Source organism: Chenopodium quinoa, unplaced genomic scaffold (assembly GCF_001683475.1).
Source record: "Chenopodium quinoa cultivar QQ74 unplaced genomic scaffold, ASM168347v1, whole genome shotgun sequence".
Taxonomy (NCBI): domain Eukaryota; kingdom Viridiplantae; phylum Streptophyta; class Magnoliopsida; order Caryophyllales; family Amaranthaceae; genus Chenopodium; species Chenopodium quinoa.
Genome location: NW_018744537.1, coordinates 2360776 through 2388357, shown reverse-complemented (window position 1 = coordinate 2388357; position 27582 = coordinate 2360776). Strand labels below are relative to the sequence as shown.

The 27582-nt window shown below is 33.5% G+C and overlaps 3 protein-coding genes across 3 annotated transcripts; 1 reads left to right on the top strand and 2 right to left on the bottom strand.

Annotated features, from left to right (window-relative positions):
• The first annotated feature begins 1537 nt into the window (after nucleotides 1-1537).
• On the top strand, nucleotides 1538-13590 carry LOC110698629 (protein TSS-like). Its single transcript, XM_021876098.1, has 23 exons — nucleotides 1538-1991; nucleotides 2093-2154; nucleotides 2298-2390; nucleotides 2528-2600; nucleotides 4189-4500; nucleotides 5187-5248; nucleotides 6323-6454; nucleotides 6554-6595; nucleotides 6720-7226; nucleotides 7313-7464; nucleotides 7857-8349; nucleotides 8436-8498; nucleotides 8584-8685; nucleotides 8895-9212; nucleotides 9302-9394; nucleotides 9488-9589; nucleotides 9712-9816; nucleotides 10073-10206; nucleotides 10331-10514; nucleotides 10693-10824; nucleotides 10930-11042; nucleotides 11593-11674; nucleotides 11778-13590. Exons 1-23 carry the CDS (start codon nucleotides 1922-1924, stop codon nucleotides 13227-13229), a joined length of 4878 nt encoding a protein of 1625 aa, XP_021731790.1. The 5' UTR covers nucleotides 1538-1921; the 3' UTR covers nucleotides 13230-13590.
• A 5125-nt stretch (nucleotides 13591-18715) lies between these two features.
• On the bottom strand, nucleotides 18716-20193 carry LOC110698886 (VQ motif-containing protein 11-like). Its single transcript, XM_021876393.1, has one exon. It carries the CDS (start codon nucleotides 20166-20168, stop codon nucleotides 19548-19550), a length of 621 nt encoding a protein of 206 aa, XP_021732085.1. The 5' UTR covers nucleotides 20169-20193; the 3' UTR covers nucleotides 18716-19547.
• A 3735-nt stretch (nucleotides 20194-23928) lies between these two features.
• Nucleotides 23929-27302, bottom strand: LOC110698628 (protein NUCLEAR FUSION DEFECTIVE 4-like). Its single transcript, XM_021876097.1, has 2 exons — nucleotides 26773-27302; nucleotides 23929-25716 (listed from the first exon to the last, which is right to left on the bottom strand). The coding sequence occupies exons 1-2, from the start codon at nucleotides 27155-27157 to the stop codon at nucleotides 24305-24307; spliced, it is 1797 nt and encodes a 598-aa protein (XP_021731789.1). The 5' UTR covers nucleotides 27158-27302; the 3' UTR covers nucleotides 23929-24304.
• Nucleotides 27303-27582: the final 280 nt, after the last annotated feature.

The window sequence follows — 27582 nt, the reverse complement described above, 5'->3', positions numbered from 1 at the left end:
GACACATAATAGACAAGAGCTCTTATTGGGTAGTGTCAATATAGGCCAAAATGTTTGTTCAGTTTAATATATAAAGAAACTAAATTATGTAAAAAAAATAAAAATTACATAGATAGTTTCGTATTCAATATATATTTAATTATTGCTTTGTTCAATATTTATTTTAATTAATGGTTTGTTGCCCTCTTTGAGCCAAACAACACTTCCTTTGATCCCACTTATAAAAAATATACATCTTCCGTTTTTTTATAGTTACAATAATTTAACTTTTACACTATTCATGTGTTCCACCTTGACTAGCTTTGATGATTTATAGCTATACAAAAATATAGTTATTTAGAATCTTGTTAAATTCGTCTTGATTTATACTATTTTAATATTAAATGTTTATAATTTTTACATATTGATAACTAATATTAACGATTAATTATATGTTGTTTTACGTAATTTATTAATTTATAAATAAATTTAATATAATTTGCTTTATGTTAATTTGAATCTAATTATAAAAAAATGTTAAACTCGTCATTGATTATTATGAAACGGATGGAGTAATAACAGTAATTAGACTACTGACTTATTAAGTTGTTATGAAGTAGTTACATATGGAGTATTTTGACTAGTTTTTGGTTTATGAAGAAGTGATTGGTATCCTATCTGCTTGTATCATGGCAAAGTCTTACCAACCATACGACATTGTTTATACAACTTTGAAGACCAATCAAAGTGTAGAGTAATTGATTGACTTACCTAGATTTCTTAAAATTTTCAGAAGTTAATGTTAAGTGATAACTTCAAAAAGGTATTCCACTATAGGCAAGTTTTATTTTATGATTATTTTACGTTGTGTATTTGTTCACGCTTTTAGCATATGAGAAATCGTTGATGTGAATCTTAGTAGAGGAAATATTAAAAACATATTTTTTTTTGCTAAATTACAGAATGATGTGCTGAAGCTTGTAACTTTGTAATCAATCAACGGAAAGGTTGTTATTTTCTTGAAAATATGCAAAAAGTCAAATGATTAGTAATAATCAATCACAGCACAACTAAACCTATGTTTTAATTATATATGTATATATATGAAGTATTTAATATTGTCTTGTTTTCTACTCTATCAATTTAATTTGTAAAGTATCTAGACGGTAAAATTATAAAGTATGAGATGAAAAATGTGAAAAACAACATCAATATGTATTTTTTAATAAAAAACCTAAAAAGTTTGAGATATTGAGACGTCAATTATAATTTAAAACAATAGTTTCCTAAAAAAAAATCCATAACTACCTATTTTTTTCAAAATTTAAAATAATCTCCTATTTATGTTAACAATCACTAATTTTCAAATTAATAATACACTTCGTATATTTCATCATTAACTTTTTCTTACTCGTCACCTAATTACATTTATTTGCTATGTCACCATTCCACGTAATACTCATACAATTTCTCACCCAATCGTATTTACCCACTACATCACCATCTATTCATCCACATTATATACATACTCATACAATTTAAATTAGATACATACTTAAACGATTTCATTTACAGTCATCACTTGCGACTATTAGCATTTTCGCCCATAAATTACAGCACTATAAGTTGAACCTCAACTACGAGTAATAGCTAAATAGCCCACATCACATGCATCTCGCATAGAGACTAGAGAGTGGGGAAGAAGAGAGAGGAAAAGGAAAAAAAATAAAAAAAAAAGGAAAAAGACAATTATAAGTTAAGCAATAAGGAGAGGTCAGGATTTCTCTAAAATCTCCAATACTGGTAAAACCCCAAAACCCCCCCTTATCTTCCTATCTTCTTTATTTCCCCTCTTTTTCTTCATTCTCTGCAACTCTGTTTTTGCCACCCATTAATTCTTTCTTCTCAAACCCAAAAATAAAATAAAAAGGAAGAAAGAAAAATGGCCCCAAAATCAGGTCGCAGTAAAGGGCACAAACCAAAATCTGAGAAGAAGAAGAAAGAGGAAAAAGGTTGATTAATTATCTACTATTTTTTCATCATTTCTTAATGTTTTTGTTATGTTCGTCTTATTATATTGATTGGGTTTTATTTTTTGATGGTGGTATTGCAGTTGTTCCTAGTGTTATTGACATTATTGTCATTACCCCATATGACTCCCAAGTTACTCTCAAGGTATATATCAAGTTCGGAAATAATTGTCACGTTGATAGCGTAATTTCAACTAGTAATTGGATTTAATGTTTTTAAAATGGGATTGTTTTTGTCTACCTACAAAATTTTTGATATGTCTATTTTTTTTTGGAATGTGTATGAAGGGGATATCTACTGATAAGATATTAGATGTGAGAAGGTTATTAGCTTCAAATGTAGAGACATGCCATATTACCAACTACTCTTTGTCACATGAGGTGAGTGTAAATTACCATTTTTATTGCTTACTCCGTAATATTTTTGTATTTTTTCATATAAAGGAAATCAACCATTAATGCCAAATTTGTGATTATTTTGTAATTTTTAGGATTTAAATGTTGATTATGGTTTTCAGGTAAGAGGGCAAAAATTGAATGACAAAGTTGAAATTACATCTCTGAAACCATGTGTATTGAAGATGGTTGAAGGTATGGTTGGACTGTGTAATTGTTTCAAATTCAATCGAAGTTGTTGCTGCTAAATTGATTATATCGTGTTGCACGTGGGATTCTTAATTTTTTTTAAATGAGATGAACCATGACCAATGAATTTTTAAATAATTTACTAAAAAATGGTTGATAACAATTATTCATTTATACTCACTCTCATAGGTAACCTAGATATGAATATTACAAAGTTTAGGAAGTTGTCAAATTTTCCTTGAATTTTGGTTATTTTTAACTTCAAAAAACCATGAAAAAGTACTATATAAAAATGTACGAAGTAATAATTTATGTAGTAACCTGTAGATGATAGTGTATGATATGGAGTATGCTATTACACGATAAATATTTAATGCGGACAACTTTAATATAAAGTATAAATTAATCACATGTTTAATTTGTATTTTGTTTTGATGAATTATACTCTGTAATACTTTGTAGGCTCTCCTCCTACTTCTATATAAAATTAGTCATTGTTAGACACTCAAAAAAATAAAAAAAAAAACCGCCAAGGAAATAATTCACCTCAAAATAGCAAAGTAAACAATAAGAGCTAAGGGGCAATGCCGCAATGCATGTAAAAAAATTTAAAATTTGAAGGGAAGAAATTATTTAATTATTTTAATGAAAATCTGTACAAAAGTGATAAGACAATCTAAATTTGTGTGGTTAGGATAAATGATAAGATGTTGAAAATAATACTCCGTATTGTTTTGTTGTTCAGTCAAAAGTTAAACAATAAATTTCAATTCATTGATCACTATAATATAAAATCAAACCTGTGTATTTTATGGTATCTAAGGGAATGTAAGATACATTGTATAAAAATATATGATTAAAGGAAAATTAAATTTTATAATATCAACAATTGACCTACCAAAGTACCATGTAACCGTGCAGGCAATAACCATGATGCTTGCCATTTATGTGTCATGCACATTTTTGATACTTATTAAATCCACCAATAAAAGGTGCAACTTCATGCACTTATTAGTGACTACAGTAGTGTATATTCTTGTTTTTTACTTGTAGTTAGGTACTTGGGTACAATTATGCAATCATGGGGAATCTAATGGTACATGAAATGTGCCGCATATGCGTATATCAGTTACTCTAACTAATTCAATTGGTAATGTATTATTTTAAATTGGAGATTGAATTATGTTTATATTAGTACCTTTGTGACTTTAAAATATTACAAAGTTGTACTTTGTAATATAAATTTTGACTATTGCAAGATTAATCAACACTTCTATGGTGAGTGCATAATATCAAACAACTTCGATGATGAAATTATGAATGTGACTAAAATATATACACCGTACCATACTACCATCCACCTTTCAAGAATTAAACCAATTAATTTACTTGGCGTGCACACTGCTAAGCTACGTGGCTATATTAAATTCGGAGTATCATTCTTATTGATATTGTTGTTGTTGTTGTTGTACGTAATATAACATTCATTTGATTGATACTTTCACCTCTCGTAGACTCGTACAACTACATTGTAGCTAGTTACTACAGACCTACAGTAACAATTTGGCTAAATTTATGCAATTTTTATTTACAGATGAATATAATAACAAGGCCCAAGCAATGGCCCACGTGAGGAGGCTACTAGACATTGTGGCATGTACAAGTTGGTTCAACAAGCCCAAAGGACAAAGGCCCACATCATCCGACCACAAATCGAAAAAGAGTAAGGCCCACAGTCCAATACATGTGGGACCACCACCATCAAATGAAGGGCCCAGAATTCAAAATGGACCGTCCATTTCTGTTATCTCAGAAGAAAATGACATGGCTGCTCTTCATCCAACACCTAAACTCTCCGAATTTTTTGAGTTTTTCTCTTTCTCTCACCTCTCTCCTCCTCTTCTTGGTGGGTCCTACTCTTTCTTTCTCACTTGACTTTTTTTTTTTTAATTTTTTTTATTTTTAAAACAAATTATTTTTTAAATTTTATTTTTAATTATAATATGAATCTAACTATCTAAGGCATGAATCATAATTGGCCAAAAGGCCCAAAATGCATGGTTGGAACTTTTGTGATTTTGTCATAGTGTGGTTGGTGTTGTATTCTAGTGTGATCAATTTTGAGTCACATATTTTTTTTGTTGTTTTCAAAATTAGGTGGCTTGGAATTCACCATAAAATATTGACTTATTGTTTTAATCAAAGAATTACTTGTATAAGCTTAATTGTTGAAGTTAAGGAGACCTTGTATTATGCATTTGGACAAAAGTATATTTTGCTCTTTCGAAAACTTTTGAAACAAATGAAAATGATTAATGCACATAAATAATATAGGGAGTATTATTGAATACACTTAATTTTAGATACACTCAGGTGCATGTAAGAATTTTAAACTTTGTAAGTTGACATGGTATTGAACTGTAGAATACTGACACTACATACTCTACATGTGGTTTGTTTGCGTTCTTTTGATGTAATGTTAAGTTTTCGCAATTAAATTGTTGTTAGATATTCTTAAATTTGGTTTATATTCTAATATGATATTTTTTTTCCATGTTATTTTCATATACTAATGAGATGGTTGATTTACAGGTATCAAGAGGTGTGAAAGAAGGTTGGAAGATAAACGTGATGGGGACTTTTTTGAATTACAGGTATATATCTGTTCTTCTGTATAGTCAATTTTACGTTGATAGTACTTTCCTTTTCATGTGTTGGTGTGTTACACATTATAACATGGACATATAGTTAATCAGTTATGTACAGTGCACATATTGAATAGATATTGGATTGGATTTTCTAGTGCATGATTATGACCTATTTATTTTGACACTATGTGTATTGTCTTATTGATGGGGTCAGGTAACACATTTACTTTGGTTTTCTAATGGAAAAATGATGTGTCTAGTTTTATAGATGAATTATATGACACTATTGAGTGACCCAAAATTAACTGAATCAATAGTGTCCCAAAATTAACTGAATCAAACATTAATGACCCAATCGAGTTAGAAAATATGTAGTAGTTCCTCCGGTTTTTTTAATATTATACCACTTTTCTTTTAAGGAAGTATCACAAATATTGCACCATTTAAATTTTAGAAAAAGAAATATTTGTGTTTACACTACAAATACCAAATATACCCTTACTTTTCAACAGTTGATTGTTTTAGTTAATGTAAACCATCACATGGGCAATCTTGTATTTTTACCTTTCTCTCTCATCCTTTTTCCACTACCAAAAAACTTGTGCCCAACCCCTATGGTGTAATAAAATAAGAACAGAGGAAGTATTTGTTATCAAATATATTTCTGAAATCTCTAAGGTAAGTGAAGCAAATGGATCCTTAGTCTCTCTACCTATTAAAGTGTATGATCGTGCTATTGGACCTTTACAGATTTTGAAGGATCCAGAAAAACTTACTGGGTAATGTTTGATAAGTGAAAATTTCTTTCTAATTAAGAATAAGGTGGATGGTCAAATTTAGATTAATGTTGTCCAAAATTAGAAAGAATGGAGTTGTAGATGTATGTTTTCAAAGAATGTCTGAATTTACATATTGGAATTGAACATTATAATCTTGACTATAAACTATAGTGGTTTCAGCTTACAAGTAATTCTAGATTTCGAGTTGAAGATTAATGGTTTAAAATGCAAAGATTTGTTATTGTAATGGTTGTTATAGTGGTTCTAGTTGTGAGTAGTTTACTAATGCAGTTAAATATAGATCAAGATTTGCAATGGAAAGATAATACAAGTCGTTGCTTCCAAAAAAGGCTTCTACACTTTGGGCAAGCAGTTAGTACAATCTCACTCCTTAGTGGATCTCCTGCATCAGCACAGCCAAGCATTTGCTAATGTGAGTATACTTGAGGATTAAGTTATCTAAAAAATTATATAGTTGTATGTATTTAATTCTAACTTAAGCGAAAAATTGTGTTCTTGTTTAAAATCATAGGCATATGATGCACTTATCAAAGCTTTTGTGGAACACAATAAGGTAATGCTTGCAGAATGTTTCTGTCTTGAACACTTGTACTTCGTACATGTTTTATTGTACAGACCTTTGTTGTGTCTTATAAGATCAAAAGAGATCAAACTTATGAAACTGTGTGGAATTCCAGTTTGGCAATCTTCCTTATGGATTCCGTGCAAATTGTTGGCTTACCCCACCTTCGCTTGCTGAATCTCCATCAAACTTCCTACCCCTGCCAACCGAGGATGAGAATTGGGGTGGAAATGGTGGAGGTCAAGGAAGAAATGGCGAGCATGATCTTCGACCTTGGGCGACAGAGTTTGCTACGTTGGCTAGCTTGCCCTGCAAAACTGAAGAGGAGAGAGTGATACGTGATCGAAAGGCTTTCTTGCTCCACAGTTTATTTGTCGACGTGTCAATCTTTAAAGCTGTAGATACTATACGCCATTTGATAGAATCAGACTCCTATGGAAGAGATTCTCATGAAAGCCGTGTGGGTGACCTGTGCATTGTGGTTAAACGTGACTTAGCTGATGCTAACTTGAAGCCTGATGACAAGTCTCTCTTCTGTGAGGAGTCTGAAACTTCTGCTAGAGGGGTTGTTCAGAGAAATTTGATCAAAGGGTTGACTGCCGATGAAAATGTGACTGTTCATGTGAGTTTTACTTGTAAACAATTTGTAGCTTCATTTGATGTAGTTGTGAAGGTTTGTTAATGAAGTAGTGAACATCTTTTTTTCAGGATATTTCTTCACTTGGAACTGTCACTTTAAGGTATTGTGGGTACACTGCGACTGTTAAAGTTCTTGGAAATGTCAAGAAGAATTTTGAACACCATGATGTTGAAGTTGAAGATCAGCCTGATGGAGGAGCTAATGCCCTCAATGTTTACAGGTTAGTATAAGCTTTAATTACGTTGAGTTCCTTCATTATTCCCTCAAATTAATTTTAATTATTTAGCTGATTGTGAAGAATTAGCTTTAATTAGCTAGTGCAGTGTACTCCCTCCATCCGGATTAATAATAGTCACTTTTCTCTAAGGCTCTAAGCCTCTAGCCCCTCCAAGATCCTCCCTTTATAATAGTTGAATTTTACTTACGCTCCAAATTATTCAATTCTAATAAAAGGTATTCATCACATATCATTGTTGTTTTAGAAAGTATGACATTTTTTTCCAGAAATCCTAATATTGTATTTCTAACACTGCTTTTTCGTAAGAATGGAGTATGTCTACTGGTGTACGTACTTATATGCCCCATATCTCTGCATTTTATATATGTTTGCAGCTTAAGGATGCCCTTACACAAGCCAATTAACGCTGAACTCTCTGGAGAAAGCACATCTCCCGTGGCACAATCTGATGAACTAGAAGATCCTAGATCTCAAGTCATAAAGATACTTAATGATAGCTTAGCCAACTTGGAAGGGGAGGAAAAACCTGCGGAGGCTGAAGTCGGCATTAGATGGGAACTTGGTTCATGTTGGGTACAGCATTTGCAGAAGCAGGAAAGTGAAAAAAATCCCAAGGAAGCTGGCAATGAGAAAAATAGTGAATCTACTGTTAAAGGTTTGGGAAAAGAATTCAAGTCGCTAAAGAAAAGAGAGAAAAAGCCTAACAGTGTGGACTCTTCAGATGGACGAGAGGAGAAAGAATCTCAAGTTTCTGGCCCTGAAACCAATGGATTTAGCAAAGATACTGAAGTTTCTGAGCTGGAAAAGCTACTCTCTGAAGAAGCTTTCTTACGCTTGAAAGAATCTGGAACTGGCCTTCATCTTAAGGTTTCTGAACTTTCCTATTTAGAGATATCCCTTTGAATTGATGGAATTTCTTTAGCTGATTATATCATCTATGTTTTCTGTCACAGACTATAGATGAACTTATCACTATGATTTACAACTATTATGATGAAATCGCTTTACCAAAGCTGGTAATTAACTGCCATTCATTTAGCCCTATTTGATTTTCTCCTCTAATGCACTGTTGTCTAACACAACATTTTTTTATGAGCTCAGGTGACAGATTTTGCATCTCTTGAACTATCTCCTGTTGATGGACGCACACTTACAGATTTTATGCATCTCAGGGGACTGAAGATGAGTTCTTTGGGTCGTGTGGTAAGGAAACTGTTCAAATCATTTTATTCAAAACTAGTCAAAAATGGCAAATTACTAGAAGTGTCTTAATAGCTTCTTTTTCCTTCACTTGTGTTGTTCATATTATTAACTGTCTTTAGTTGCTCATTCCTGTTTTTCGGGGCTATGAGGTGATCTTTTTCCATGATTTGATTTGATTAATATAGATGTATTTTTCGTATGTGATTCAGGTCGAGTTAGCTGAGAAACTTCCTCACATACAATCCCTATGTGTCCATGAAATGGTCACCCGGGCTTTCAAGTATGTTGTGAAAGCTTCTGTTGCTTCTGTTGATGATGTATCGCAAATACCAGCAGCAATTGCAACATCTTTGAATGTCCTCTTTGGGTCCACTTCTACTAATAATAGTGAAAACACCGAATTTCAAGAGTATGAGCTTAAAGTTAGGTGGTTAAGGGCTTTCCTCTTAAGCCGATTTGGGTGGAAGCTCAATGATGAATTTCCTCACTTAAGGAAGTTGTCGATTCTTCGAGGCCTCTGCCACAAGGTTCTTTTTTCTTTGTTTGTGATTTTGTGCTCCTTGGACCTTTATTTTCCTATTCATAGCACTGGGATTAATCCTACTATCCTTTCCAGGTTGGTTTTGAGTTGGTTCCAAGAGACTATGATGTCGATGCTCCAAATCCTTTTAGGAAAGAAGATATTATCAGCATGGTTCCTGTGTGCAAGGTAAATATATATTTTCTTAATTTCCCCTTTATTTTTTGTTTTCATCAGTCTTTTTTTCCCTGGTGGTCTAATTCTTCTTATTATCCTCTGCAGCATGTGATATGCTCCTCTGCAGATGGCCGAACTCTGTTGGAATCTTCCAAGGTAGCTCTAGACAAGGGGAAGCTAGAAGATGCTGTTACTTATGGAACAAAGGTATGAGTTTAGAGTTGACGTGCTACAATCTGTTTAGTGTTAATGTGTTATGCCTAATTGTTTGTGCTGTCCTTAAATTATAAAAAATATTCTAAATTTCCTTTATTGTGTTAAATTCGAAGGCTCTAGCAAAGATCATTGCTGTATGCGGTCCCTATCATCGAACAACTGCAGGTGCTTATAGTCTTCTTGCTGTAGTCTTATACCACACAGGAGATTTCAATCAGGTAATGTATTGTTACAATAGCTGATTTGTGAAGATTCATATAATTAATACTTTCTTATATATTTCGCTAATGTGACTACTGATCAATTCTGTTGAAGTATCTTGTCAACATAAATGTTTTGTTGATGGATTAATCAATGAACAATGTTTGCCTACCATTGAAGTTGGATTCTTGTATGCTAACTTCAGATGTTTTTAGCTTGAATATTGTTGTAACATAGTTAATAGGGCTGAATTGATTTTTTTTCTATTTTCAGGCTACCATTTATCAGCAAAAGGCATTAGATATCAATGAAAGGGAACTTGGGCCTGATCATCCTGATACTATGAAGAGTTATGGGGATCTATCAGTATTTTATTATCGTCTCCAACACATCGAATTAGCACTCAAGTATGTTTAACTTATTCACTAACTTGCTTTATTCACTAATCTGCATGCTTTGCTAGATATTCACCCCTCTATTGTCTTCCACAGTTCCACTCTTCTTACATTAAATTTGACATCCTATTGCCAGGTATGTCAACCGTGCTTTATTTTTGCTCCACTTTACGTGTGGACTATCGCACCCAAATAGTGCTGCAACTTATATAAACGTAGCCATGATGGAAGAGGGGATGGGGAATGTCAACTTTGCTCTCCGCTATCTTCATGAAGCCTTGAAATGCAACAAGAGGCTCTTAGGAGCTGATCATATCCAGGTTTTTTTTTTCACACTATCCTATCTTTTTGCTTTTGCTGTTGGACTCTGGCTTGTTCAATACTTAATTTGTCACGAATTGAACTTTGTTATCCCATGTGTAAACTTTTTTTCCTTGACAGTGATACCATTGGATTTTGTATCAAGTAATTTTTTGCTTCTTTGATTGTTGCTCACAGACTGCTGCCAGTTATCATGCCATAGCGATTGCACTTTCACTAATGGAGGCCTTCTCACTCAGTGTTCAGCATGAGCAAACTACGCTCAAAATTCTTCAAGCCAAGCTTGGAGCAGAAGACCTTCGTACTCAGGTAATCGGTGGTCTCATAGTTGACATTTCGTCAATTTGTATGTTTGTTGAGTTTGATCAATACAAGGTCTCAAGACTCATCCTATGCAGTTTATTGATTTTATAGGATGCAGCAGCGTGGCTGGAATATTTTGAATCTAAGGTAATAGAACAGCAGGAACTGGCAAGGACAGGAACACCAAAACCGGATGCATCCATTGCTAGCAAAGGGCATCTTAGGTACTAAAAATGTTTGCCTGAGTTGTTGTAGTTGGAAGTAATGCAAATGGTAATTGTAAGGTAATCATGATGCTAACTGCAGTAAACCTAACTTAATGCAGTGATATGATAATTATGACAATGATACAGGATGGAACATAAACCTCTTTTGCTTGTCAGTAAAGAAAACAGTATAGTCTAAGAAAGAATACTTCCTGCTCCACTCCACAACCCCCCCCCCCCCCCCCCCCCCCCCCCCCCCCTAAAAAACACAAATTCTTGATTTAGGCGTATTTTCATTAAGTTATTATAGGGCGGGTTAAAGTTACCCTAAAAGTATTTAAAGTTACCATTATATACTTCAAAAGTATGTAAGGCTGCCTTTTACAACACTTATTGCCTAAAAAAATGTTAAGGATTAAATGATAAGAAAACAAAAATAAAAAGGAAACATGGGGAAACTGTTGTAAAAATCTTCAATCAAGCAAATTGAATAGGGTTTCTATGCAATTTAGATGTCTTACAGGATTACAAACGTATCAGTGATTGATTTAGCTGCTCTCTTTGACAGTGTATCGGATCTCCTTGATTTTATTAGTCCTGATCATGACCCTAAGGGTGGAGATGCTCTGAAGAAACATAGGCGTTCAAAGGTATATATACCATATAGACCATTGTTATAACTATGTGCATTTAGATATCTGTTACTAATTTACTTGGGCAAGTTTGTATAACATGTTTATATGGTTTTATCAGATAATGCAGGTTGCTGAAAACATCCAGGGTCAGGAACAGGGTCAAGTGTCAAATGGCTCAGCACATGAAGATCATGACATAATAAATGATACTGTTGTTGTGGAAGAAAGAACTGTTATTAAAGAAGAAGCAGAAGAACAAATTCCTGAAGAATCAAATGATAGCGATGTTACTATTGGTGAGCAGGTTGTCTTTGGAGAGGCTGTTGATACAAGTTCAGATGAGGGGTGGCAAGAAGCCAGCACGAAAGTGCGTTCTGCCAATGCCAACGAGAACAAGTTCCGTAAAAGACGGCCTAATCATCTGAAAGTAAAAGTCAATCATTCTGCTTCTTCAAAGGCTAAAGAAAATGGCCATGTATCTGGAGTCATGCCAAGAGAGCAGAGAGTGATGAATCATACCATGAGCTTGAAGGAGTCTTCTCCACCCAAGAAATCAAGAACTCAAGTACAATCGAAGAAAACTGTTACTGCTTTGGCTTCAAAGGCAATTTCCTACAAAGAAGTTGCCATGTCACCCCCAGGAACTATATTCAAGCCTGTGCCGCAGAAGGAAGAAATTACTAATGCAGAAGAAAATCAGAAAGTTCCTGAAATTTCTGAAGAAGGTAGAAAAGGCGATGATGCAGATGATGTGAATCTTGTTCATGAAGAAGAAAGTGAAGTTTCTGATGACATTACAAATCCTTCTCCACAAGGTGAAACGATGGTAGTTCCTGATAATGATGAAATGCCGTGTTTAAATAGTCAGGACAAGGCAGCCTTGGAAACTAAAGGGTCAAAACTCTCTGCTTCGGCTCCACCCTTTAATCCAACAACCCTTGGAGCTACTAACTTCTATGAGTTCCCTCCTATTTCTGCTAGAGTTGCATGTGGTCCAAGGTCACCTTTGTATTACAGGACAAACCATTTCGTGCCAGCTAAACAAGGTGGTGCGACAGTCATGAATCCTGATGCTCCTGAATTTGTACCTCAGAAATTGACAGCTGATGCAAATTCATCTCCTGATGTGGTAAAGGATGCAGGAGAAACTGATGGGAAAGAAGTGTCGAAAGATGATCGATCAAAGAAGAGTACTTCTGAGGCTGAAAAGGCAGAGTTAGCAAGGCAAATTCTACTCAGCTTCATTGTAAAGTCAGTGCAGAAGAGTTCATCAGATCGTTCAAACGAGTCTTCTAGGACTGTTAAGAAGTCAGGAAACTGGCAGAACTCTTCAGAAGCTATAGCAAATGATAGTGCAATTATCAAGATTTTCCAAGGAAGTGAAGAGAAGGCAGATGGGGTTGTAAGATCGAATGATCCCGAGAAGATCAATGCTAAGTTTGCAAACAAAGTTGGGGATGGAGAAGGGTTTGTTGTAGTCTCAAAACGAAGGAGAAATCGACAACATATTGCTGCTAATGCTGTTGGGAATAACATAGTATACAATCAACAACAATCAATTTGCACTTGAAACTATTCTTTTGCAGTATTGCAGCATCATTTTTGGGGATGTTGCTGAGTAAAAGTACATATATGATGGGAAGAATCATCGTTGTGGAACCGATGAAGCGATGATTAAACTTCAATGGATTGTCAGTTATGACAATGGGAAGACCTGTTTCTCTTTTGTAGTTTTTGGCTGATAATATAACAGCAGCAAATAAATTACTTCTTTTCTTTGCTTTTGTATCAAATAGTTTCAATTAATGTGTACTGAGGAGTGGGAATACTTGTTCATTTATGTAATATCATGCTTGCTTCATAAAGTAAAACTTATACACAAATTGGTTCAAAAATCAGATGATAATTGAAATTGTTTTCCATTTTACCTATATTTTTGTGAATAGAAGCCTTACAGTTAATAAATTTGTTTTTACTTTTTTTTTCTTAAAGGAAATGTAATTAATTAGGGTTCGTTTGACATCATTATGGTTTTCTGTTTTTTGATTTTTTGTTTTTCAAAATTATATGATAAATGTCATATAATGAATTGAAACATAGTCAATTTTGTTTCCTGTTTTTGGTTTTTTGTTTTAAAAAATAAAAAACAAAAAATAAAAAACTGAAAACAAAAAACGATGCCAAACAAAATCTCATTAGGGTTTTATTTTTTATTTTTTATTTTTTTAAATACAGAGTTAATCACATTAGTTAGAAGAGGTCTCTCAAAAAAAAAAAAACATTAGTTAGAAGATTACTATTGGAAATTAAGCATCTTTAATTCTTTATAGATAAAATAAAAAATAAAAAATTACACATTTTGCTCCCAAACAAAAGTTTAGTTTGTCTTTTTTTACATATTAATTAGGAAGTTGAATAATAAGGTAAGAGAGTAGAATTTAGTTGATTAAAATTTAAATGAATGTAATAAACAAGATTAGTTTGATTAATTATTTAAAAATAAATAAATAAAAGATAGTAGAACATAGTTGATTACAAAATACTTCTAGATAAAGGTGATACACTACCACCGTTAACGGTTATCTGCAACATTTGTCATTTTGGGGAGCTACCTATTATGTGCAACAAATTTTTTTCTTTCCACTTTTAGTAACTTTTTGTCAACAAAATGACCATATTACCCTTACTTAAACAACTTAGACATCTAATTAAATCATTGACTTTATTTCACTCTTTACCTAATGAATCTGATTATTGTAATCATTTTCACCAAAAATTATTCACCTTCATCAAAATCATTCATCTCCCTAACCCTTCTTTAATTGAAATCTCCAAAATTTAAACCTTAACCTTACATTTTGGTTCATCTTCCCTCTTCTCTCTCCTTTTGCGATTTGGGTTTGGGTTCGTCTGGTTCGTGGGTTTGGTTTCGTGGGGGTGGCGTGGGTGGTTTCGTGGTGGTGGCTGGGTTTGTCTGGTTCGTGGGTTTGGGTTCATTTGTTCCTGGGTTTGGGTTTGTTTGTTCGTCTGGTTCGTGGGGTGGTTGTAGGGGTTTCAGATCTGATTCGTGGGGGTGGCGTGAGTGTCGTGGAGATGGGTCTTCGTGGTGGGTGGGTCTGGTTCCATGGGTAGTCGTGGGTTTGGTTTCGTGGGGGTTGCGTGGGTATGGTTCGTGGTGGTGGCTGGGTAGGTCTGGTTTGGGTTTGGTTTCGTGGGGGTGGCGTGGGTAGTTTCGTGGTGGTGGCTGGGTTCGTCTGGTTCGTGGGTTTGGGTTCGTTTGTTCGTCTGGTTCCAAAGGTAGTTGTGGGTTTGGTTTCTTGGGGGTGGTGTGGGTCTGGTTCGTTGTGGTGGCTGGGTGGGTCTGGTTTGGGTTTGGTTTCGTGGGGGTGTCGTGGGTGGGTTCGTGGTGGTGGCTGGGTTCGTTTTGTTCGTGGGTTTGGGTTTGTATGTTCGTCTAATTCGTGGGGTGGTTGTAGGGGTTCAGATATGTTTCGTGGGGGTGGCGTCAGTTTTGTGGTGGTGGTTTACGTGGGTTCGGTGGTGGTGGTGGTGGTGGTTTACGATGGGTTCGGTGGTGGTGGTGATTCTGGGTTCTAGGTTTTAGTGGTTCTGATTAATTGTGGGTTTGTTTTTTTTAATTGGATTAGTGCTTAAGTACATGCCATTATATTTCAATAATCATGTTTAAAAACTTTTGCCTAGGCCTCCGTGAACGGTACGTTTGTTGCAAATAATCATTAACGGAGGAAGTATTTTTTTTAGAGGCATTATGTGACTGTACATAAGTACATCACACAGGGGCGAAGCTAGTGGGGGACATGTGGGGACACTTGTCCCCCCAAATTTAAAAAAAAATTAAAAAAAAAGAAAAAGAAAAGAAAGAGTAACGGACAGAATCACAGAAAGAAGGAAGAAAAGAAAAACTGAAGTTTGAAAAGTGAAACCCTAACTTTCTCTCTCTAAAAATCGCAAAACCCTAACTCGTCGGCTCCACTCTGGCACTTCGTCCCACCGTCCTTCGAGTCGCAATAGTCCCTGACCCAATACTCCAGTAGACCGTCGGCTTTCCGTTCTTCGTTGCCTCAGTCCTCACCAGCCACAAGCCTCGTCGCTGACTCGTCCGTCTTCGCTGCATCAAATCCATCAATGGTATGTCTTAAATCTGAAATCTCTTAATTTCTTATACTCTTATTACCTTATATACATTGATTTAATTAATTAATTTAGTATGTCTTGTTATTTGTTAACTCTAATTGGAAATCCCTAATTTGAAATACCCAATTTGAAATCCCCAATTGTTAACCCTAATTTCGGATTTTAATGTTTCAATTGTAATATATAATAAACATTGTGAATTTAGTTGATTTTTCTTAATTTTAAATACAATTTTTGTTGAATTAGAATCTTAGGTTTTATTATTATGTAAATCTCATCCACTCATTCAGTCATTCCTTAATTGACAACTCGACCGTTGGCTGGCTTCGTTGCCTCAGTCCTCACCGTCGGCCGTCGCTGGCTTCGTTGCCTGCCTTAGTGCCTCCAGGGTTAGCATTCTAGGGTTCTTCATTTTAATCTCCGTTTTTTCTCATCAGGTTCGTCCTCATTTTCTCTCTTTTCTTCGTTCTTGACTCTGCTTCAGATCTATGCGATTTTCTTATTTGATTCTTAATTTCCTGGAAAATGTGGATTTTGATTGTCTGATTATTTGTTTTTGGTTGATCGTGCATGTTAATCTTATTTTAGTGTGAATTATCGGTCCTTTTGATTTATTTTTGTAAAAGTTTGAGCATTCTAGTGTGTGATTTTGTTTGATTTTCGCTATTTTTTAAATAATACTTTGTTTGATTTATCGGAGTATGGATTTCTTAGTATTAATCTCTTTTTAGTCTGATTTTTCGTTGCTTTGATTGATTTTTGTCAAATTATATTATATTCATAATCCGTCCCCTCAAGTTGCAAATCCTGGCTCCGCCACTGACATTACAAGGTAATAATAATGATTCACGATTAATTAATGTATATTAAAAGAAGAAGAATACAGTATAAAGAGAGAGAGAGCACATATAAATGGAGCCAAGATATAAGGGATATATAAAACCCTCTTTTTACTTGATTTAATTTCACCTCAAGTAATTTTTTATTTTGAGAGCACGCCTTAATTAAGTTTATTACTCTTATATTATAATTGATTTGTCTCAAAAAAAAATAAATATTATAATTGATTTTTATTATGAGTAACTTATTTGAATTTTTTTATTTCTCACAAATAATACCCCTTTGTTGTAATTAATCTATGAAATGGACGTAGTAACTTATTTAGTATTGACAAGAAAACTGATTTATTCTTAATTTTAATTTTTTAATTTTTATTCTTTTTTTAATTTTAATTTTTTTTTGTGTATCATGTCCTACATTTGGCGATGCATTTCAATATTTAATTTCCGATGATATTAATAATGTCATATTGTTTTTGAGAAGAGAAAACAATAAGATAGAAGGGAATCAATGGTTTATTCTACTTCACCCATACTTGTAAATAATTATCAAGAGACTATGTTGACAATATGTGTGATTATTTTAGAATTGAAGTATATAGAAGTATATAGTGTGTTAGTTTAGTTGGTTAAAGGCTTAAAAGTTGATACTCAAGACCTAGGATCAAATTCCGTCTACATAATTTGTCCAGCCTTGTGGTCTTATTACTCTCTCTACACTAAAAAATACAATTATATAGCAATAAGTACTAAATAATGTGAGGTAGCTAATTAAATGCTTTTGGAGGCTAGACAATATGATAGTGGATATGCTGGAAACAAAGATGAGGGGATGTGAGATGGATTATTGTGAACTAAAATTGTCCAAAAATTGAAATTCTAAACATAAAGATATAATTATTCAATTCGTTCTTCTTTCCTATGTATAAACTGCAAATGTTACAATCAATTTGTTCCAAAAAGCATCACTTCTTTCGTTGATGATGAGTTAAGCATGTCATAAGAAGTAAACAATCTAGCTTCGGCTTTAGCATTATTGGCGACAAAACTAAAAAAAAAAAAGGTTAAGTACAACCGTTGCGCAATTTAAGATTACTTAGATACTTTCAAATCATGTTTGATGTGTGTCGTTTCACATGAAGGTTACCATGAAGGTAGTTGCATACTAGAATCAAAAGCATTTAGCAAGCGACAAATAAATAAGACTTTTATGAGCGTAAATGATAGGTGTTTGTCGCCTGTTAATTTTTTTTCAGTTGTGTGTTATGCGTGTGTTTGTAGTTGAATTGCTTCCTCTTCACACTTTTCAATGTTTATCTATTAAGTGCTGGATAAAAACAGAATACAAGGAAAAAAAAAAAAACTTAACTATTGAGGGATTATATAACACTTAAGGCACTTAATTCAATTTTCGATTATATGATACATGGTAAATTAAACAATACTTCAAGTCTCCAACCCTTGATCGATTGGAATGGAGAATCCTTAATTGGCCTCAAGTGGAGCCAAGCAATTGTCATGGAATGTGCATTTAGGACCGATAACAATCCTCACAAACCAGTATAAGTTCTTTTTAGCGTATTTTCTCCTTACTTAAGCGCATCCAGAAAACTTTCCAAAAGATCGTCTATTATTCTAACTTTACTCTCAACCCATCACACTTATCATTGGTGTACATATCTTAGAATATGATAAACTCACTAAAAAAATGTATCTTGTTGGTATGAGTAGAATATCAAATCCTTTCAAAGCAATTATAGTCAGTGGATGGACTCCTTGCCAACTTGTCATTGCGAGCTTATTGAGAATTTCAAGATTCATCCATTATTGCAGTGAAGACTTAATTAGCGGATATCTGCAAGATGTGACGGATATTATCTCATGAATCAATAAGTTATATATTTTTATTATGAAAGTTTAAGAAATTGAAAAAAAAATTGGGTGAGTCAGACTCAGCTCATGGCCAGTCCAATATATCTAACATTAATAATTTAATATCTGATATTAGATTATTAATGTTAGATATATTAGACTCACGGTGAGTCCGGTCTCACGCAAAAGTTTCTCTTGAGAAATTTACAAATTTCTTGTAGCATAAAAGATATGAAACCATATAAAATATTATGAAAGTTTAAACAATTTATAGATTTCTTGCAGCAAAAAAAGGTGTGAAAAGTTTTGTTGTCCATGGGTTCCTAAGAAAAAGAAAGATAAAAAAATCCTCCTTAATGTAAACATAGACTATCATTATAAAATAAGTGTGATTTCTTTCCTTTTTAGCTATTAAGATTTTGAATGTTAGCTACATTGATAATGTTTAATCTTATTCAATCCTACACTAAAGAAAATCAACTATTGGAAATTTTGCATTTAGCGCACAAAACAACTAATTTAATTAGTATAAATTAGTGTATACAAAGTATTAAATTTTTTATACGTCAAGAACAAGTTTTACAACTAACCATTAATTAGATATACCCCATAACATCTTGTTGATGCATGCTTTTTGAGACTTTCAATATCATTCATTATTATTGAGACACAAATGTTTGTCTTATCAAAATTTCAAAACATCCTTATCACCTTATCTCGTTTATAATATATAGTCTGTACACCTTTTTATAATCTACTTTTGATGAAATGTGAAACGTAACTATTGATTAAAAAAAAAAAAAACATTAGAAGCATCATGCGGTAACAATCCACATTGTATAAATCAACCATGCCAATTCTCTTTTTGCTATATGATAAATAAAAAATATGATACAATAATGCAACCACTAATTAGAAAACTAATGGACTTAAAAAATTATTAATTCTTCTATTTCCCCAACTAATAATACTTCTAATTTATAGTAGAAGTAAACAAAATCATAGAAATTAAATTAATTATTTTAACCTTGACCATTATCTCTAGGAGAATGAAGAGGGAACAAAGGCAAGAGTCGAGGCTCAAAATCTCTACTACCACCACTTAAAGGACTAACCGGATGCAAATAAAACCCTTTCTCAGCAATGACCACCCTTTCTTCTTCCTCACTCATACTACTACCACTCCTAGGGTTAGTCCTCGGGCTTCTAATCCCGAGGCTTAACCCATCCAATGTCGAAACGGGCGAAACCATAGCCACATCATGCCCTCCTCTAACCCTAACATGCCCATTTAAGGGCCCATGATGATTATTATAATTATGAGCGGCATTACTATTATTACTATTACTATTACTATTATTATTAAGCTCGATCATCTCCAACTTCCTAATAGCACCTTGTTGCTGCCTCCTCTCATGAAGCTTAAACCCGGCCCCATCTGAACCATCCCTTCGGACGGAGCCACCTTGAGACGAGGAGGCGGTCATATGGGATCCGGTAAGCTGTTGGACGATGGCACGGAAGTTGGAAGGGTCAGCTTGAACAAAAGTTGTGTTGTTGGTGGTTGAAGAAGATTCATAGGTTGAATAATGCATGGAATGTTGTTGTTTGTTGTTGTTGTTGTTGGTAGTGTTAGAACCCATGACAATACTATTTATAAGGTTTAGAAAGAAAGCAATAATATATGAATATATATTATATATGAGGATTTATATATAAATACATGTATATTTCTTAAGGTATATATATAAAAAAACATTTAGAGGGAATTTTCTTGTATTTATGAAAAAAAAAAAAGAAAAAAAACAGCTAGCTAGCACTTGGTTATAAGGTGTACCGCGTGGGTTAGAAGGGGGAGGAAGTTTGTCATGCCATAAAGACGGTTTTCAGTGATCATAAAAATGGTATAGATGTGGATGGATATGCATGGGCTAGCTAGCTAGTTTAATTTTTATTTTATGTTTTATTAATAATTTAAATTAATTTAAATGTTTGTTGGTAACATTTGAAGTTTAAATTTTGCATTGATTCTTTGTAGAGTTTGTTCCTTTCATATGTAAATAAACCCCTATAAAAAGGGCTTTTTTTGTTATAAGGGTTGTGACTAGATTTTACCAAAACAGATTTCTTTTTGGATATGAGCTTTTAATGAGGTGTGTATGTGCTACTGGAGTAATTTTGATTCTAAAAAGAATGTATATTTTGTATTATCTTAGGGGTAATGTCGGTTATACATTTGGGTTACGTACCTAGAAACATGTACGTCCCTTTCTTTTGTTTTTATTATAAAATAAAATTAAATGTGTTATTTACGAATATATATCGGAGTAATAAATAAATAAATTAAAATAAATTTTATTTTAATACACCTAAGAAAGCAGATTTCATTTTCCATTTTTTAAGAATATATATTACATACTATAACCAATCTGGCCTTATCAAACAAGCTAAGGCAATTTGAAAACAATTGCTATAAAATTTTATACTTATTTAAATACTAATACGTTGATTGTTGCACTCGTCCAAGGTGAGACGCGCAAGTCACTTATCAATAAATAGCACATATGGAGTAATTAGCTCCTTAATTAATAGTGTATAAAATAAACAATCATATCATATATAGCACACGAGACTACACTCATGGGACTAAATTGCCACATTTGCCATGTTAAATTTTTGTAATACGAAGTATATAGTTCCTTTACTTATTCACTTTGATTTTGTAGCGTACTTATGCTTTCCCAAACTATCAAGTACTCTAAACCATAACAAATGCCATTGCTAGTAGCACTATTTTGAATTAAATGTATAGATCAAGATTAATTTTACACCCTAAAATTGATGGCAATGTAGTAAAGTCCAAAAAAATAAAAAAAGTTCGAAATTTGAAAAAATAAAAATAAATGAAAAGCTTGAGGCAATGAGCTGGCCCTGTGTAAGATGTCATAACGGAGTCAGTAAGGCATTGAAAACGGTAAACGAGAGAAAGACAGTGAAGATGAAGCTAGCAATATCAATACCAATACCCAGGCCAGTAGCAGTAAATTAATTAGCACAAAATAAAGAAACTGCAGAATTAAGGAATTTAGTATGTACGTGACCTTCTTACACCTGTCTACGTTGTACTAGGACTATATCATATGAAAATGATGGTATATGTTGGTTGTACTCCCTCTATCCGACTAAAATTCCCGTATTATAAGTAACATGTTGATTACTAGCTAGTTTACATAATCTTATATCACTTCACCAATTTTTTTTATATCATTATTACGGAGTATTTGCCTAAAACTTTTTTCAAAAAAAATATGCAGAGTATTGATATTCCGTCTTATGGGACAATTCGAGTGGGACAATGATAGTAGCTTTTTCAACCTTGCTTCGTGATATGTTTGCGTGAAGGGAATGTATTTGGCAATAGGCAAACATATATATGGAAGGAAGTAACGCCCATTTTGGGGATTACTTCCCTTGTTGGGTTTTATAAGTTTGTTGTCCATTTTGTCTTATCCTTCTCGTTCTACTACATTGGTTAATTAGGTCTCCAGTCGAGCTTATTAGTTGTACTCAGCTCATGAAAATATCAAGTGTTCATTATTGAGTAGGTCTTGAACCAGGTCATTTGAACATGTATTGATCACCTTTAATAGTTTATACGAAATTGGTTATCCATTATTATTTAATAATTTTATCATGAACTTTGATGTTTGAAAATGAATTGAAATGAAATGATTTGAAGCGAACTTCATTTCAAATATTCTGTTCGCAAGGTTAAGTTGATATATAATGAAAATTGTACATACATTGATATTTTTTCCCTTTTTTTTATTTACTTACAACATATATACATACAATATTAACATGTAATACATAGTATATATTATAAAAAAAAAAAAAAAAAGATAGAGAAGAGTAAAATGCGCTAATGAATCAAAATAACTAAAGAACTTGCATTGATAATTATATATCCATGTTAAATAGTAGGTAGATAAAAAACAATATTAAAAGACAAAAAAAGGAAATAGATTTTTTTTGATGATTTTTTGTTTAATTTCCGACAAGCAAGGGCGGATGATCCATAGTTCCAAGTAGTGGGGTACAAATAAGAAACTTTCCTCATTCAATTCCAATTCATATTAGTGCAGTGCACACATCACATCATCAATTCATTACATTAAAAGAATCGCAGGAATTATTGTATCTATCAAATTTCATATCTTAGAAAGTAAGTGATGAATAAAATTAAAATGCAACCTAAACTAAAAACTCTAATCAAAAGGAGAAGAAAACATTTTATAAGATCATTCAAAGCAAGCAAGCTGCGTAAAAAAAATTCCATGCATGCAATGGGTCGGAGTCCGAAGAAAATGACCAATCATGTCCACTACATTGGACCGTCGATACGGTGTACAACTGTATTTGTGTATTGTATTGTATATACTACGGAGTACTATGCTAGCAGGACTTTGTTCGAAATTAATAGTCACGGTAATTTATGATTAGATGTTCTATGATACATTCATGATTTCATGGCCTTATTAAAAAATAGGTATTGATCGAAGTCCGAAGAAAATGACCAATCATGTCCACTACATTGGACAATCGATACGGTGTACAACTGTATGTATTTGTGTATTGTATTGTATATACTACGGAGTACTATGCTAGTAGGACTTTGTTCGAAATTAATAGTCACGCTAATTTATGATTAGATGTTCTAGGATACATTCATGATTTCATGGCCTTATTAAAAAATAGGTAATGATAAAGATAGATAAATGACACAATCTAGTGCAAGAAATTGTAAGAATACATAGGATACTTGATTAGAAGTTAAGGGGTCAAGAGATTAGAACAATGTGACAATTAATTAAATTCAGGTGAAGAATTTTATATAAGGTTCTAATAAAGTGCTTAGTGGACTGATTGATGTGATAAACTTTCAAAAATATTTTTATATGTGTTAATTATTTAAATTTTTTACTCTATCAAGGAATTTGAATCTTGTGATGAACTAAGATATTGCGTGCTGCAAATGGCAACTAGTGCTGAAAGGAGCAGACTTGGGGACATAAATCTTGATGCATGTACATATTATGTAATGTCCAAAAGTATTGGTACTACAATTAGGATTGCTGGTAATAAATGCATGTATTGCTAAAATTGATCCAAGTATGCCCATACGATTGGCACCATATGTATGACCATATATTGATATATGCATGACGACCTCATCCTAAAGCACATTTCATTTGTTACATCATACGTAGCATCACACGAGAATTTCCATACACTCGGGTGTAATGTTTAACTTAACCAAAACAATGTATCCCTATCGTTTTCTTGTTTTTACCTAATACACAAATTTGCATACAGAATATGAATGTGTTATGTGTTAGTAAATTAAAGCATGTTCATAATACACTTGGATATATATATGATGGAAATATGTTGAGTTCATGAGCAAAATCCACATGTGAGTGAAAGTGTTGTCCCACATTGAAAGAGTATAAAAGTGAAGAGGAATATTGAGATGTGTTGTCCCATTTGGATCTACGTTGAAGAAAAGAGAAAGTTGTGTCCACTTTATAAGGCGAAGGGGCTACTCCTCTCATTACCATATGGTTTTGGGATGGAACATCTTTGGTCATATAAAGTGGACACTTATGACGGGTGTGGCCCAAACCCGTTCATCAAAATCTAAACAATACAACAGTACATATATTAGCTTAGTTCGTTACCAATAATTTGCTTGGTATAAAAACACCTCTAAACACTCCTAGCTTTCTGCCACCTTCAGTTCCGACTTCTTCGCCCCATTATCCGGCACTACGGCACCACTGGCGGTCTCAGCCTCCACTGCATCAGCTGCCTCCCTGAACTTCTTATAAATGTCACTCTTGTAAAACTTCCTTGTTCTAACCACTAAAATTAGTGAAATAAACATACTAAATAAAGTAGCCCCTGTGATCACTACAAATGCTAACTGAAAACATTTTGGGCCAATACAAGTCAACTCTTCACCTTCTTTCCTAATCCGGCCCAATGCATGCATTTGCCTTTGGGCTTCTTTATCATATAAATAGCCAGTTAGTCTAACACCGAGAATGTAACCTCCTATAGGGCTTGCCATTGTACCCACATTGTTCAATGTTGCATAGTATTTAAGCCCAAATAATTCAGAGATGATTGCAAATAGCAAAGGCCATTGGGCTCCATAGGAAAACCCAATAACCACAGTTGCAAAATAAAGCCCATTGTGCACATTGAAAGCTATGAGAAGGTGGCCAATGCAAGAGATGAAGAGCATGAAGGAGAGCACAAGAGGCCTTGGAATCTTGTACTTGGTTAATAAGTGTTCCGAACCAAAACCCGCCACGACACGACCTAAGTAGTTCCATATACTCACTAGGGACACAAATGTGCCTATGCTGTGAGGAGGGTACCCTAGGGATGCCCCGATTTGACCCAAGTTGTCAATTGCAGTCAATGTGCCACCAAGTCCATTTATAATAGTGATAACTAGAATGAACATGTCGATATTGAAAATAGCTTGTAGTATGGTATAATCTTCCCCTCTTTCCGGAGAGTTAAATATATTTTGAAAACATGAATCGGCCTCTCTTTGTTTCATAGGCAACTCTTTTACGGATGCTTGAGGCAATGCATTTGCAACAACATCCTCAACCACAACATTATTGTTGGAGACACTTTGCAACTCTACTACACTCCTCTTTCGTCGTAGCTTGTACTCTTCTTTAATCACGGTGTAAAGAGGTAAAAGGAGCAAAATAATCACTGCTATACCACTTCCTATGTAACCACCACGCGTAAAGGTTATGGTCTTTTGAAGTATGCTCATAGCCATGAGAAAACCGGCGAGGCCAAGGGAGATGTATAGAAATTCATAGAAGACATTAGCCTCATTTTTTTGTCGAACAACTTTCATAAATCGAATGGTACGAATGAATGCAAATGATAAGGCGGCTGGTAGCCAACCAATGAGGAGGATTAAGTCCTTGGAATGTTTACCATTGCCACCGTAAAATGCAAAGTAGACTTGAGTTATGATAGCACCACTTAGACCAACAAAGCCTTTTAACAAGCCTAAGACCATTCCTCGGCTCTCTGGGAAGTTCTTTACGCTTGTAACAAGTGCACCAGTATTTGAAAACGCTTGAGAGTTTGCACCTATATATATGTAAAATCATAACGACATTAATGATTAATGTCTCGTTCTAGTCACCTTATTTCAAGAAAATAAGTTCAGACAGGAGGTAATAAATTCAGATAAGATAAATTCACGAGAAAGAAGTTCTGGATAAATTCAAGAAATGAAAGAAGTTTGGATAAAATTAATTCAAGAAAAATAAGTTCCTATTGAGTTGTGATAAGGACCAGGGGTAACTAAATTTTGTTTACTCCAACCAAGGTATAATAAGTTTAAGTAAGATTAGATAAGTTAAATAATATTAAGTCAGTTCAGATAACATTAAGCCAGTTCAGATAAATTCACTTTAAGTAATTGTTAGAATATATCGATATAGAAATACATAATTTTCTAAATATACTATATGATTCTTTGATCTTATTTATTTTAATATGCATTTTCAAAAGATGTATCACTTTCTCTATTCAATTTTTATTGACACTTTTAACTTTTGACAGTATTTACAAACTTTATTTTGATTGTTTTTTGTGATTTATGGTTATGATAAAACATATATAGTCAAGCGAGATATTATTACAATTGTCTTAATGTATATATTCACAATATTAGTTTTTTTTACATGGAGTAATTTTTACTTATTCATAATTAGAACTAGATGTTAATAGTTGAGTGTAAGAGTATACTATTTTTTTTGTAATTATATATTGGTAACAAAAGTACTATTTTGGGCATAATTTTTTCACATCATATTTTGAGTTTAAATTAGACTTGTTATATTGATGTCAAGGGTTAATATACTACGTCTTGTCATTCATTGATTGAGTGAAACTAGTCTCACACACATGATGATAAGGCCAATCAAATGGCCAATTTTTACTTTTAATTTTATAAGAACATAGAGATCATACTTCATGTATGCATGATTACTAATCATACATGTAGTTTTCAAAGATAACATGTTTGATATGAATGCAGACTAGAATATGATGCTATACAAAGTAATATTTTATGGAAAAGATAAGAGAGCATACATATCATATGATTTGACTATAGTAAATAATTTATCACGTACGTACCTACGCATATATACAAGCACATTTGCCAAATTTTAGGTTTGGGGATGCGACTAGTAACGGCGAGCCAAATCATGAAGTAACCAAAGAAGTTAAGGACCGCGCCTACGGTTAGAACCACCCAAGGTGGCGCGACTTCTAGTAGTAGCCCGGAAGGTACCCCGGCAATGGATCCCAAGTCCTTAAAGAAGCTAAGGAGGTTGATGGTACTTTGGTCATACCCTAAGGATTGTTTTATGTCTTTGGAGTATAACCCAAACATGTAGGTGGCACCAGCCGAAGACATTACTAGAAGGGAGGAAAACACCATGAACCATCGTCCTGTTAAGACACGCATCACAAAGCGAAGCTGGCCACCACCACCACCACCGCCGCCTTCGATTGCCATGGCTAGCTAGGTTGACTTAGATGTTGGGATATATAATTATTGATACAGACTTGAGAAGTTGAGAGGGAAAGAGTTAAGTTTAATAATGTATTATTGAGTTGAAAATGTTTGTGGAAGGTTATGTTTATAGTAGTAGTGTCAACTTGTATGTAAAAGAAAAATTAAATATATGATGATAGTGATGTATATAATGGACCAATTTGTATGTTCCAAGTTTAATTAGAGAGAATCTATAAGGGATAGATTATCATTACAATGAAATTAGAAGTAGTAGATTTAAGAATCTTATTCCAAATGTGACTTATCAAGCTTTTCTTTATTCGGGGGTATCACTAGTACATGATATTTGCGCTGTTGTCATTATTATTACGTAATAAATTTTAGTTATGACGATGCAATTGTATATATGTCTTGGGTTACTAAAA

Excerpts from the sequence above, each read along its gene's own strand:
- LOC110698628 (XM_021876097.1), bottom strand. The coding sequence starts at position 27,157 with ATGGCAATCGAAGGCGGCGGTGGTGGTGGTGGTGGCCAGCTTCGCTTT. Across the intron at positions 25,717-26,772 it reads GTGCTTGTATATATGCGTAG|GTGCAAACTCTCAAGCGTTT; the intron begins GTACGTACGTGA and ends ACATATATATAG.
- LOC110698629 (XM_021876098.1), top strand. The coding sequence starts at position 1,922 with ATGGCCCCAAAATCAGGTCGCAGTAAAGGGCACAAACCAAAATCTGAG. Across the intron at positions 5,249-6,322 it reads GGGACTTTTTTGAATTACAG|ATCAAGATTTGCAATGGAAA; the intron begins GTATATATCTGT and ends AGTTAAATATAG. Across the intron at positions 10,207-10,330 it reads CACATCGAATTAGCACTCAA|GTATGTCAACCGTGCTTTAT; the intron begins GTATGTTTAACT and ends TCCTATTGCCAG.
- LOC110698886 (XM_021876393.1), bottom strand. The coding sequence starts at position 20,168 with ATGGGTTCTAACACTACCAACAACAACAACAACAAACAACAACATTCC.